This window comes from Oryzias melastigma, linkage group LG6 (genome assembly GCF_002922805.2).
Source record: "Oryzias melastigma strain HK-1 linkage group LG6, ASM292280v2, whole genome shotgun sequence".
NCBI lineage: Eukaryota > Metazoa > Chordata > Actinopteri > Beloniformes > Adrianichthyidae > Oryzias > Oryzias melastigma.
This window is the reverse complement of record NC_050517.1, coordinates 6972991-6987889: the sequence shown is the minus strand read 5'-3', so window position 1 is coordinate 6987889 and position 14899 is coordinate 6972991. Positions and strand designations below refer to the sequence as shown.

Here is a 14899-nt window from a genome sequence, read left to right as displayed (position 1 = left end):
GAGGAGGAGACGTCCAATACAAAAAAGGCTTTCCACCAAACCAGGGGTCTGCCCTAAAAGAGCCATTTGGTCCCAGTTCTTATGGACCGAAACGAGAGCCGCACAGTCTTACCTCAAAGTTAGAAACATACATTTTATTTACATTTGTGGTCATTTAGTCAGTCTTTTATAAAATATAGCTCTGAGATGTTCTCTAAAACTGATTTTTCTATATATAACAAATTGACTTATTTTTATTGTGACAGCAGCATATACAAGTTCCTTTCAAAATAAAACACATTCTGTTTTTATCAGGTAATTCAGCTGCAACAAATTTACTTCAATTTAAATGCAAGAAACGTGAGATTTTTTTTTACTAATTTGACATTTTTTGTTCGTTCATCAATTTTCTTCTTTTACTTGTAAATAAAAGCAAGTGTTTCTAACTGTAGAATCCACCTTTTTATCTACATGTTAATGATAAGATAATGTCACTGATGGTGAACCACTCTGTCAGTAGATTAAACCTTTTACTATCATTTTGATCAGTTAGGTCTATCTGACATGTCAAAATCTAAACATAAATAATTAGTTAAATAGATAAATAATATTCCTGCATTTTTATTATTCATAATTATGTTGAAGTTTAAAAGTTTTAAAAATTGTCATTCTGCTAGCTTTATGGAACATTTAGGCATTTTCTAAGATTTTTTAGGCTGTTTTGGACTTTAGCTAATATTTTAGCTACATGCTAGATGTTTGGGCTAATTTTGGCTTTTTTAAGTTTTTTAGGCTGTTGAGGAGTTTAGCTATCATTTTTAGCATCTTCAGCGGCCAAATTCAGCTTACAGCATTCACACTAGCATTATTGCAGGTAATACTATATATCTAGTTCATAATTATGTTAAAAAGTTACGATTTTAAAGTTTTCAAAATGTAGTTTTAGTGTTTAATAAATGTTTATCCTGTTCGGTCGGCGACCTCAGGTGTGTTTTCGACTGATGCGATTGAGTTTGACATCCCTGCTCTAGCTCACCTGCTGCTGTGAAAATACCAGCAGGTCTGGATGAAAATAAGAGTTGAACACGGCAGATAACGGCTTCCATGCTGCTCCTCTTCTGCCTCCAAAAAGACTAATTTACAGTTAGACCCCATTTTCCAACAGGAAAGAGAGTATGTTAAAGAATTCAAGGGAAAGAATAGTTTTTTAATAAGCTCCAGAACAGAAAAACTGCAGCAGGAAGTTGATGACAGCAGCCTTCAAGTTTAACGGATCCAGTTCTAAAGCTCCTAAAGACTTTTTGGAGAACCTGCCTTTGTTTCCCGTTTGCTTATGATCAAATTTCTCACCTGCACATGCAGACCACATCTTCGTTTTCAACAGAAATATTTTCTTAGCCTGAAAGTTTTGAGTTCAGCCGCTGAGCTTCATGTCTTCTTCGTTCTGGCTGCAGTTCTGCAGGAGCTCAGGCTTTAAGCAAAAATATTGAACTCTAAATGAAACACCTGACAGTAGGAAGCCAAACTCTAAAAGTATTGATAAAAACAGAGCCCTATTTGGACATTCAGGCTCAGCTGATTGTAACAGCAGAGCGGTGTGCTGCAGATCTGTGTTTTCCCTGCAACCGTCTCTGATTTTGAGTTTGGTGTGTGAAGTTTGTGCAGGAGGCAGCAGAGTTTAGCACAAACCGCTCAGACAGCTGGGGCAAGTATTCATGGCAGTTAGCTGGAAAAATGGGTTCCTACAAAACACAATGTATCTCTGAGGAAATGTGCAGCCAAAGTGTCACAGCATTCTGGCTCGAGTTCACAAAATCAAGCTGCACATTAGGACGGAAACTTTAGTTTCCGAAACAATTCTTAACTTTCCTGTAGAGTTTGTAATAAAGTTTTACTCCCAGCCAACAAAATGCATTTTCCCTCAGAGCTGACAAATGTAAAACCCCACTCCAACTATCTTTTGATCTTCTATAAAAGTGTTCCCAGTTTTTTTTATTTATTTTTTTATGGTTTGGTGTTTTGTAGATTAAAAGTTTGTGTTGTTTTTTAGGACATTGTTCCTGCAGAGCAGTAGATCATCGTAAATTTATCTTTGAGTTGAATGTTGCCCACCTTAATACTAGTATTTCCTAAATTTACTGTTCACAAAAATTAAATGAACACTTTTTTTATCGGGCCTGGCATGAATGGAATTAAACCTGTCTGTGTTTAAAAAGTGTTGAAAAACCCAGGAGTTCAAACACAGTTAATGCTAAAAACCTGTTCAGTCTGAGCTTCCTGGTAACTTTTTGCTGTTCAGCCACACAGAAATCTGATCTACCAAACTTTCAATTTCCCTATAATCAGAACACGTTTCAGGTTCATACTGTAACTCAGAACTGCTGAGTTCTTTATTGAACAAATTTAACATCTGTGTGATTCCAAAGCTGGAACAAAGAGAAGAGGAGACCGAATGCCAAAAGAATCTTCTGGAACTTCCGGTTGTTTCAAACATTGTCTCTTTGAATGAGACGCTGTTTCCTGGCGGCTGACTCCGGTTCTGCTTCCTGGCCTCTTCCTTCCAGAACCAGCTGACACCCAGAGAAAGCCTCGCTTTTGTGGAACAGTAAAATGTTTTAATGAGCTTGAGCCCTGTGAGAGAGGAGACGACACTAATTTGTGTCAAACTTGCTGTGTAATTGCTTTGCTTCAAAGGCAAAATGCTCACACAAATGCACATGAATGAAGGAGCAGGCGTGAGGTAACCGCCGTGTTTGAGGGTCTCTCCACGCGCCCGGCCTCACTAAGTCTCTTTACAGCCGTTCACACCACACGTGCTGGAAGAAAGAGCGTGGAGGAGCACCGTCCCGCTGTCCTCCAGGCGCTCAGCTCTCAGAGAAATATTGATTCTGATGTCTACAGCTGCCTCTGCATGAGCGGCTTTAGACGACAGACAATATGAGGGTGAGCTTGTGTTGTTCAGACATGAACACAGGCTTTATCTGTTATAAACATCTGAGAGGTGCTGAGAAGACACAATCTGTCCCTGAGGCTCACAAACTGGATTCGTGATCATTTTCTGTGCTCCAGGTCCCAGCACTGATCAGAAGATACAGAAAATCCAAGCTCCTTTCATCTTTGTTTCACAGCAGACACCAGAGATGCTTAACGGCTCCTGCATTCACGCTGCTTTCATCACTGTTTCTCTAGAAACAGCCAGGATGGACCGAAATGATGGCAGTAATGATGTGCAAACATAAACTTTAGTCTGCCAACAGGTGATCGCAATCATCGCTAGATTATAAGCATCATCCTCTCCTTTAGCAGCCCTTCCCTGATCCAAACTCTAGATGTCTATCAAATTTAGCTGCAAACAGGATGATGGACTAAACAGACGGAGACAGAGGGAAAAATCAAACTGAAGAAGTGTCAGTCTCTGTTTGCAGTTTCTACCGCAAAAACATCTAATGGGTGAAAGTAAACAGGAGATGATAGTCTTTGAAATTTAACTTTCTCTTTATCAAATCACATTAACTGTTTACAACAATAACATTTGTTAGATGTCAAATGTTCCAAAAAAAAAAACACTTCCACCAGATTGTTAGAGGGGCCTCTGGTCACATGCAGGATGGCTCCTGGAAACAATCTCTGGCCGGAAGCAGAAAATATCCTAAACTGAAGGAGATCCTTTCAAAATGATATTTTAAAAACTTTTCAGAACTATCAGCTTTTAAGATTTTAGATGTGAATAAACTCTAACTGTAGCAGTTTAGAATGGGATGGAGAAGGTTAATGGTTCAGTTTCTTTCAAGTCAGTATTACCAAGTGTTCATGTTTGTATAACTACACCCGTTTAAATGTCGAAATGCAATTTTTTTCTCTGTGATGGAGAGTGTCCCAGAGAACAAACCGCAAAAAAGTTTGCAAAAAGGAAAAAAGGTCGAAAACTTAAAACGGGTGGTTCCGGGTGATGACTCTGGTTCAAGTGGATATGATGGTTTTTTTATGGCTGGCTCCGACAGACGGAGGGACTTCCGGCTATTAATTTTCGGCGCATATTTTTTTTCCTGTGACGCAGATTCTTTTTGATTGTTAGGCTCTTTTTATGTTGATAACTCCTGCATCTTCTTTCTACACCGCATTTAACCAGCAGACATTTGCAAACTTCTTCATGGTTCCTGCTTTCAGGATCAAAATGCAGGAAACCAGGCGTGGTGGTGCCAATTTTTATACAAAATGAAGGTTTTTTATATTTTTAGATTAGGTTACATGAAGGTTTTTTTTTTATATACTTTTACAGTTCGGTTCACTTTTATACTTTGTTATTAACACATTGTTAATCAATCCACATGGAGCTGCAGACCAGTTAAAACCAGTTAGGTGGAGCTTCAAGGGACCTAATTAGTACTTTTTTAGTGACAAAAAAAGCATAAATTTCCTTGAAGCAGGACCATGGACACTGACCACTCAAGATGTAGGTTTGGTAAAGATGAGGTGTTAAGGATTTTGGGGTTCCTCTCTCCTAACAAACATTAACCTGGAGCCACATGAGGTCCGCCTTTAACGTATACATAAGTGAACTTTATTTTATAATCAATCAATCAATCAATCAACTTTATTTCTATAGCACTTTTCATATATGGAATAACACAAAGTGCTTTACACATAAATAAAGCATCTTAAAGCAAACTCAATAATAAAAACAAATGCAAAATACAATAAAGACACATAATTCCCCCCTCACCCAGATCCACAAGTATACCCCCAATCCCCTCACCCCCCTAATTCCCCCTACACACACACACCCCCAATGATAAAAAATAAACTGAGTACAAGCTGAGCACAGAAGTTAGATGTCTGAGATGCTAATATAGTTGGAACCTCTTCCTCTGGAGACAACTGCATAGCCAGCCTGGTGCAGCATCACAGGCGGGGACCCAGCTTCACCACAGCTAGGTAGCGATGCAGGTCCCCATCTAGAGCTGCAGCAGCTGGACAGCAGCAACCAGAGGGAGAAGTCCTTGTCTTTGCATGCCCCAAGACTCAGAGATCTCTGTACAAGTTTGATCCAACTTTATGAAATTGTCTAGATTCCAATCGAGTCTTTTGATCATTTTTGTCCTCATCAACGAACTTGCAGATGTTAGCAGGGGCTAACCTCACAGTAGGGAGAACTTCCAAACCTTAGAAACGTCTCTACCACTAGCTTATAGCCCCTAACATGCTAACAAGTTATCCAGTCACACAGTTCTGATCCAGATTCCCGCTCAGACAAGGAAAACAAAGACGTTCATGGATCTATTTGTCTGCATCAGAATGAAGTGGAACAGGGAGCTTTTGGCCCACCAACTGTAGCATCTACATCATAGCTACAAGCTTTTTCCAATCACTTTTGTGTCTTCTGATTCCCCAAGATTTGAATAAAGAATACCCAAAAACACTTTTTTATTATTGTTATTAAAAATATCATTATTATGTATTATCACTAGAGAAATATCACAAGAGCATGTTAAAAACACAATCAGTGCACTCGTGACCTCCTACTTATGACCATCATCCATCAGTTTCAGGACATGAGTGCTCATTTCTTCCAGCTTTTCTGTGCAGAGGTTGTGATGTAGTCAGTTTGGTGAGAAAATATAGTCGAGCATTTGGACTAAAGCACACATCAGGCTTTTATGTACAACATGAGTAAAAGTTCTCTGATGCTGAATCAGGGCCTTCAGCAGAGGACATTTGCACTTCAGCACCGCAGAACAACACAGACGCTGCATTAACATCACTGCCTTTCAAGTTTACATCTTTTGAAGAGGAGTCTGTGCGTGTTCTTCACAAGAATACTTCTCAACAAAGAGAGGAGGGTCATACCGGCCTCACCTGCCACCTCTCCAGAAAGAGATGGAGGGGAAATTTCCTCCCAGATGGAAGATGTTGGAAGCCTAGAAGCAGAACTGCATATATTCACACAGATTGCACGGAACTGTGATCTCACAAACACAATTGTCTTGGGTCTCTTATGCCTGCAGTACCATAAAAGCTAAATAGCTTTTTAATGCATATTTTCCATTCCAGCGTTTTATGATTTGTGGTTTCATTAGGAACCCGAGCAGAGATAAATCCTTGGCTTTCTGATGGGGCTCTGCCTGAATCTGTTTGGACTTTTTAAAGATAAAATATGATGCTTTTAGCAGCTAATAAAAGGATGAAAGAACATGAGGAGTTTGACATTTACAAAGGTCAACATGTTGTGATTTTTAGAGACTCTCCTGCTGTGGTTAAGGTTAGAAAAAATGGATTATTATTTTTCAAATGTGAATCCATATTTCCTCGTTTCAGTGAAGTCTGAGCTCAAATTCAGTCAGTGGGCTTCAGTTCTGGTAAATATTTCTGTTAGCCGTGAAGCTGCAGCGGAGGAACAGATGGAGAACCTGGAGGACTAAGTGATTTAGAGGTTGAACAAATCCCAAACACTGCTGTGATTAAGTGTTTAACACAAAATCAATCTCTTGTTGTTTAATGTACTTCCAGTCAGGAGGATTCTTCTGTTGATCTGCTCATCTCTATCATTTGTTCTCATTCTTTCCTCCACTTTGTGATAAAAACTAGTTTTTTTCCTTTTTAAAGATTTTTTGTACCACAGTTTTCCTGACTTTAAAATATACCTCAGCTTGAAGACCATGTTTAGAATTCAAAGACTTTGTCTAATTTATAACGTCAAGCCATGTCTTGTAATGTTCAGTCTAAGTCAATGTTCTGTTATGTTCGAATTGTTCAATCAAAAACAAACAAAAAACAAAAAAACTAGCTACAGACAAAAAAAAGGTCTGCACATATTTTTGATAGGTGATTTAAATTAATATTTACAGTATCATTGGCTTAGGTGGCTATGTTAGCCAGTCGCCAGGTGTACAGCGTAGCGAGTTCCACTGCCCAGGGTCCGGCAAAGCAAGCAAGTGCTGCCGCCCAGGAGTCAGCAGAGCTAGCAGGGTCGCTGTCCAGGCCTCCAGTCCGTAGGCAGCAAAGCCAATGTGGGCAAACACAGCTGGGGCCACCATGGAAACTGCGGACAAACCCAATTGGGGCCCACATTCTCTGCCCACCATATGTGGGCCCACTTGGCCTTGCTGGCTGGGCACTGTAGACAGACTATTATAGCTCACATTCTGCAACTGAACAGCTCGTATCTCCACCAATGATGGACAACCTGACAGAATTCAATTCAATTTTATTTATATAGCCCAAAATCACAAGAAAATTGGCTCATTGGACCTCAGAAAAGGGTTAAAGATGGAGCCCAGGTAGAGGTGAAGGTGCTCCATGTCAGCTTTGTCAGAGGAAAGTTTTTTAGATCAGTAACTGTTCTAGAAAGTGTCACACGCCTCAGTAAAGTCAACGTGTTTGATGTTCAGGAAATACATTTTACAGAAAGTGGTAAAAATACACAGGAGTTTATGATGGTCATATCTTTGGAAAAAGTCAGATGACTCACAAAACTTGATTTAGTGACTTAATGGGAACTTTATCAGCTCAGCGCTCCCCCTCCTCCTCCGCTCTCATGTGTACTATCTGGCTCCTCACTCTGAAATGGATCAGCTGTATTGGCAGCTGCTGAAATGAGCTAATCTGTCCTGGCTTTTACGTTTTACACATCCTGCTGCAGTCAGCTGCTTAGAGGACAAAAACGCAGCAGCCTTCACTAATGATCTTCCTGCATTTGCTAGAGCTGAGGCAGGCTTAAGTTCCATTCAAGTGAACAACACGAGTCCATCTGCCGACCTCCTAAAGACTGGACGTGCACCACAGAGAACTCTGTCTTCAGGCTGCACTCAGCTTCCTGTTTGGACGGCGCGATCACCTGTCTGCTCTGAAGGCCAGAACACTCACTTCTCAGACAGTGAGACAGATGGTTGGATTAGAAAATGTCCAGGAAAGATACTGTTCGATTTGACTGTTGTGTTATATCACTTTTGTCTATTTGCTGACTCCTCCATCTGCTCCAATCCATGATCCGCTTAAAGTGAACCAGAGTTTGTTTTCTCTGATAATGCGGAGCAAAGTTTCAGTCTGAATACGTGCAAATGGACCCTAGTCCAGACCAGGAACTGCTCTCAGATCCATCTTTTGAGGTCGTCTCAGTTCGTTTCCAATCGAACTGAACTGCAGTTCTCTCTGAGACTTCCTCAGTCTGAATACGGTCTGTGCTGGGACCAGAACTGAACCAAAACGGCTCCCGTAGCCAAAACATGGAGCAGAGATGCAACAAAAATGTGTTTGGATGAATGCAAGCTCACTAAAACAACTTTTAACGTGATGCACATTGAATGTCGCTGTTTTCCTGACAATCTATCTGTCATTTACTTTAATCCGTGTACCTCGCAGCTGTAGCGTTCCCAGTAACTGCTTTATGTCTCCGCCTGGTGTACCAAAGCAACAGTAAAAGGTGATGAACTTTGCCTTCATACAGACATTCAAAATCGATGAAAGTAATCTAAGTAATCTATCCTAGCAAGGACTTCCAAACTGCAGCACCTCCATCTCTCTCTTTTTGTTTTGTAACTGCTGGCCAATGACTGGCAGATCTTTAGTCATGTGGTTTTGTTTACAAGTTTAAGTCCAGAAAACGATAAGACTGTCGTCTGCTTGACTGCAGTCTGAATACAGATCAAACGTAAGATTCGGGACTCGATCTGGATCACCTTAAACAAACTCGACCTGAAATAAATCATTTTCCTAGTCTGAATGCACTCTAAGATTAAAAACTGCATTTCTGTGTATTTCTTACTTCAAACTTCTTTAAAAAAATGCAGTTTGAAAAAGCTCTCAGTTATGACGAAGAAACTGCAAACTCGGCTCCATTCCAATACTTACAGACAAATAGATCCATGAGCTTCTTTGTTTTCCTCGTCTGAGCTGGAATCTGGATCTAAACTGAACAGCTGGATAGTTCTGATATTGCTCAACATCTTTGTTGCATCGGTAATGTTAGCTCTGTCATGCTAACTCACAGCGAGCCTGCATGCAGAGATATCATCAGCTCTACCTTTTTCTAAATCCAGGCACAGGCCGTGACAAACCGACTCTTTCATTTTCTGCACCGATGAATATGTTGATGAGTTTGAATCATTTTGTTACGGATTCACAAAGAATCTTTTCCTAACTTACTCCCACCAACATTCCCACTCACAACTCAGATGAACTCCTGCCGCTCTGCAGAAACTTTGTCCTGGAAAACGACACCATTATTTTTGTCCAAAAGCAAAGAGAACATCATATAATGTCGTTTTTATCAACCACCTTCCTCTTGTAAAAAAAATGACTACATTTTTTTTCTTTATATAATCCTCTCTTATCTTTTCTCTCTCTGTTCCACTCCCTTTTAATTGCTGCTCCCTCAGGTTAAAGCTTATCTCCCTTTTAAGAAAGATCTACTAATCAATAATTAAGAAGCACAGACTCTCTGCCTCAGATGAAATATGGGCCTTTTTTCTGCGTCTCTTAAAACATTGACTTAAAGATTTGTTCTCCTCTCAGCCTTTCTGCAGCTCCACCTGTGCGCTCTGACGTTCTGCTTGTTCATGACGAACGCCTGCAGGCTTCACAACCAGAGAGAGGATTCTCATGACGATTTGAATGCATGAAGATGGCTGTTCAATATTAAAGGTCAACGCTGGAGGTTAAGGAGCTAATTTCATATTAACATGTTGAATTTATTATTATTCAGACCTTAAAGAGCAACAGAGACAGTCAGCGCAGGTAAAGGTGCAGTTTTCTGAAACACTTTGACTACTTTTTATTCACTGCTGTCAAATCCAGACTAAGGTTGATTTTTTGGGGAGTTTCTCCAGATCCTTCTCTGAAGGTTAATGTGAAGTGTCGTCAGACATCTTGTAACTCGTGAAGATTCCATTTGTTTTTTTTTTTTTACTTTCCTCTGAATGGTCACGTTAGGATGCATCATTTTTTTTTTACATTTTGAAAATGGTTAAGCTGTTATCACCCTTCACTCCTTTAAAACACTAACCAGATTTAACTGGGCATTTCATCACAGCTACACATAAATAACATCAGGGAATAAAACAAGACAAAACACAATGTTAGGAAAAAGGTTTTGTTCCCTGGAACAAAATAAATACATAAATTGCAAAGAAAAAAACGATCAAAAACCTGTATTCCAAATTTTAATACTCCAATACAAGGCACATTTGGCCAAAAATGTAATGATTAAACCATTTTTGTCTTATTTTATTTTATTTTAAATCATTCTATCAGTTTTTGAGTAAACAAAGCTGTTCGTTCAGCACATCATGACATCATTTTTGTTAGTAAAACTCTGAATATTATGTTATGTTTATATATTACTTTAAAGGAATAACAGAATCTTCTGTCACATGTCTAAGTCGTGTTTTTAAAGGTTTTGATGTGACATAATTCATCGGTTTTCACAGCAGTGTTATATTTGACAGTTAGAAGGAAACAGAAATAAAACCTCACTGGTCGTCCAGTTCATCTTAAATGTGAGTGAAACCTAAAGTTCTGAAAACTGACTTGTTTTTATGATGAAATAACAGAAAGCTACAAAATGACACACGTTTACATGGTAAATGCTTGGAAACTACCCAGGCTGTATTATGCAATCTTTCTGTGCATTTGTGATGTTTCGCATTGATAAAGAATGAATCACAAACTGGCGTTTTCACTGCACTCATCTACGTTTTCACATTTTTAATACGCCTCACATTTCATCCGCTCTTCCAGAAAACTCGATCTAATTTCTTGTTGGAGCCTGATTTGACTCCTTCAAACTTTTCACAGAGAAAATTGAGTTTTCTCTTTAAAAAACCCACAGGGGTGTTTCTAATGGGTTTCATCTCTGCCTTTTGACATGAATTGGAAGTAAGATTTCTGAATCTGCCTGCTGCTAATTAGAAGCCGCTTCTATTGCCAGAAGATACTGGGGGGAGTGCTGCGGCGCGAGGTGAGGCGGCTCTGCTCCCTGAAAGTCTTGGCTGCAGCGTTGGCCTTAATCATGGCGAAGGCGCTCACTCCGTTTAATTTTTGAAGAAAAACAGCCCTTTGACACAGAAAACTGCATTCACAAACACAGATACTGTGTGACAGTGGGATCATATTTTTGCTAAATACCTGCCTGCCAATAGAAAGAGAAGTTAGATCAGTAAGAGGAATCAAAATGTGCAAAACTCATTATCTAACCGAAGCAGAGGCTCTTCTGCCATCTACATTGTTTAAAATGATCCATGCTCTGACCGACCGGTAGAGGTGGACTGAGTCAGACACGGAGGACGCTTGAATCCCACTCAATCATTAAAAATAGCACCATCAAACCCCCAGAGCTCCAGCAAACACAGGAGCATCCGCTGACTGCAGAACACCAACCAGCCAACATCAACAATTAACTAAAGAGGACAAAGACTCTGGGTTTTTAAAAAGCTTTTTTAGCAGTTCTCACCTGGGTGAACGTCCAGGTGAGCTTCATGTGCTTGGTAGCTGCATAGCTGCACTCCAGCAGCCTGGGTCTGCTGTTCACATCTACCAGACACTTGTTATCGTCATCGTCGATGGTTGGACTCAGGACGCCCAGATGGAGCTGCTGGGAGCTGGTGTAGTACACATTCTGCTGGGAGACAGAAGAAGAAAGGACTGAGTTCAGCTCAAAGAATACATCTGTAGATGGAAACTGAGAGAGTGGAAGAGTTAGAGATCTGAGTGGTTGATCCAGTCCCATTTCTATCTCTCAGTTGTGTCGTTTTTGTGACAAAAAGTTGGAGGTATGCAGGAGCAGATGAAACAGAGAAGAGCAGATTGTCTGTTTGCAGACAGACAGCTCATTTCTGTCTGTTCCCTCAGAACCGACAGCCTCGTGTCCGAACCACACCTACAGCATAACTGTTGACGCGCCCCGCCCCACTGGCGGAGGGATACAGAACTCAAAGTCCCTTTGCTCTATCCCTGAAAAACCTTTTTCGGTCACCCCTTCCCCTTCAAATGCCCCTTCAGTTGGGGGGTAGGGGAAGAATTCAGATTCTGCTTTTAAGTCTGAACACATTCTTGTACCTTTATGTTTCCATGAAGCGTGTAAATGTGAAGAATTACACCCCTGAAACGAACAAAAATGCACATGCTGCCTCTGCTGTCTGCTCAGAGTTAATATACATGTTTCACTCTTTAAATTCTCTCCAGAATGAGACCAAATACTCGTCCTTTTCATAAAAGCACAGCTCGGCTTGGCAATAACCTACATTCACAGAGGGTTTCTGTTATTAACAATTAGCCACGAGAGGTGGTGCTGGTGGTGGGGGGTTACTGTAAATAGGTCTATTTCTGAATGCTAAATGTGTTTACCTCACCTGTACAATTTGCTCAAAAACATCTTCAGCCTCTTGTGTAAATCAAAGGGGATGAAAACTGCATGAGGAGAGGAAAACATCCAGAGGCAAGAGATGAGGAAATCCAATTCGGAGTAAATATTAGCTAACAATGCTTTGCATACCTGATGTAAATAAAAAGAGGGTAATAAATGCAGAAGTTGGCCTACTTCTGAAAGCCCAGCACATCAGATCGAGACACGCACCTTAAGAAGCAAAAAAAAGATGAAACCTCAAAGTGAGATGTGTGTCTTCTAAAATCTGCCACAATGACACCAAGATGAGATGCTGAAACATGAAAAGCTTGACTTCAAAAAGCAAAAGAAGATCAACGTCAACGTGTGAAATTTGAACAAGAAAAAATATAAACAGCGAGGATCAAGGAGGATGTAAAGAAAAGGAAGATATGTTTTAGATGAAAAAGAAGGGTTCTAAAGCTCAGAGTTACTGTCTGTGTTCATTTGTCTGTGCATGTGTTTCTGAGCGCATGTGTGGGTGTGTGAGGGTCTTACAGGAGAAGGACATCTCCAGGTATAGATGGAGGAGTTTCTCTCAGTGGCTGTTTGAGACCGTACGAGTGTGTTTATGACTGATGGAGGATTTGTTTTATCATGTACGAGTCCACATTCTCACTGCACCATTGATTAGATCCTTTTTATAACGCAGAGCTCAATGACATCTCCGCTCCTGTCACGGTGCCTTAACGCTGCTGAGAGGAAGCTCAGCAGCGTTCTGTGGGAGTGACGGCGTCTTTGCTGGTGGATGAACATGTTAACAGTGTGGACAGATGAGAAAAAACCTGGAATTCTGTTCTAGTCTAATTCTGCATGCAGGAATTTTTAAAATAAGCACAACCACTGTAATCATTTCAACTCTATCACTGATTTAATAAATTGTTAAAAAACAAAACAGCAGTGTGTAATCTGCAGGTGTCACGTACTGTTGTGTTACAGCAGGGGTGTCAAACATACGGTCCATGGGTCATACCCGGCCTGCCAGATGATTTAATCTGGCCTAATCCTGAAAAGAAAAACATATAAGGATGTAGAAAAAAAATCAAGTTTCTAGTCCATTCCTGTTAGGAGTTATGGCTCTTTAAAGGAATGACCGTAATGTGCAATTCTGCCACTAGGGGGAGCAAAGGAAAAGCAAGACCAGCTTGACAAGAAGTCAAGAAATAAACACAATAGTTAAAGACCCACTATTTGTCACACACCTAGGTTGACCCATCCCCTGGACGAAATGATAAGACGCGCTCGGGAACCTTTTGGTGGTTTAACCCCCCAGTCCAACCCCTTAATGCTGAGCGTCAAGCAGGGAGTCACTGGGTCCCATTTTTAGTCTTAGGTATGACTCGGCTGGGATTTGAACCCACGACCTTCCAATCTCAGGGAGGACACTCTACCACAAGGCCACAATAAATTCAATAATAGGCAACAAGGTTGTTTGAGGCATTTCTTCCAACTGAGAATAAAAAACAAACAAACAAAGCTATAGATAACAAGTTGACCAAAGATTACTTTGCTATTATGTTTCTGATCCGGCCCACGTGAGATCAGACGGGTTGAATGTGGGCTCTGAACCAAAATGAGTTTGACACCCCTGTTAGAGGATCCAAAAGAGCAACCTATTTACGAGAACTTAGAGAGTGAATTAAAAAATTGACATGACTAGAACCAAAGCTCTCACCTCTGATCTCATTTAAATCTAAGTTTAGAATTAGTGTCCCCTTGTTTATTTGTTGTAAAAACAACCAGTGATAGAAAAGCATCAGCAAAGTGGTCAGATTTGATTTTCTACAATTAATGATGATGTTTCAAGGAAGTAAAACCCTCAGTACACACTTTATAAACTTTTCTCAGATTTTTGCTCCAATTTAAACTCTTAAAATTAAAACCTTGTAAATTAAATTAAGTCTAGTATTATTGAATGAAAACGGATCTGATCAAGATTAAAGTAAAATGTAAATTTGTAACTTCTGAATGTGTTTGTGAAAGATCCATGGCACAGAGGAGATTGATAAGGTCAAAGAACACAATGTATTGTTAACAAAAACATTCAAAATTGTATTTAAAAAAAAAAGAAAAACAGCCAAAAATGAGGTACTACTGTACAGCAAAGCTGGTTCCAAAAGGTAGTAATGCTAAAAACGGACCGACTCGCCAGTTACATTTAAAAAGCATCAGAACATCCTCTAAAATTAAAAATTAAAAAATATAAAAAAATATGAAGCAAAGTTCTGTAAATTGTATTAAAGTTAAAACAATCAATCTGATCTCTTAGGGCGGATCCAAATTCATTCCCTACCCCTGCGGCTCCTCCCTATTGCTCCAGTTGTCGGGGCACCTGGAGTTGTAGTTGTCTGGACTTCCAGGGGTGCTGGAGCCTAACCCGGCTACTGAAGGGCGAAGGCGGGGTACACCCTGGACAGGTCGCCAGTCTGTTGCAGGGCCTCAATCACTCACACATCCACTCTCACATTCACACCTAGGGGCAATTTAGAGTCACCAATTAACCTATGACGCATGTTTTTGGATGGTGGGAGGAAGCCGGAGTCC

The 14899-nt window shown here is 40.3% G+C and overlaps 1 protein-coding gene across 2 annotated transcripts in view; it reads right to left on the bottom strand.

The window, feature by feature from the left end:
- Window positions 1-14899, bottom strand: part of galnt18a (UDP-N-acetyl-alpha-D-galactosamine:polypeptide N-acetylgalactosaminyltransferase 18a) — a 166337-nt gene that overhangs the window by 1897 nt on the left and 149541 nt on the right. The window contains exon 10 of one of the 2 annotated variants that reach the window (XM_024264210.2): window positions 11426-11593. In XM_024264210.2, coding sequence (XP_024119978.1) covers window positions 11426-11593 — 168 coding nt within the window. The remainder of the gene's footprint in view (window positions 1-11425; window positions 11594-14899) is intronic. The other variant, XM_024264211.2, reaches the window with a different exon arrangement.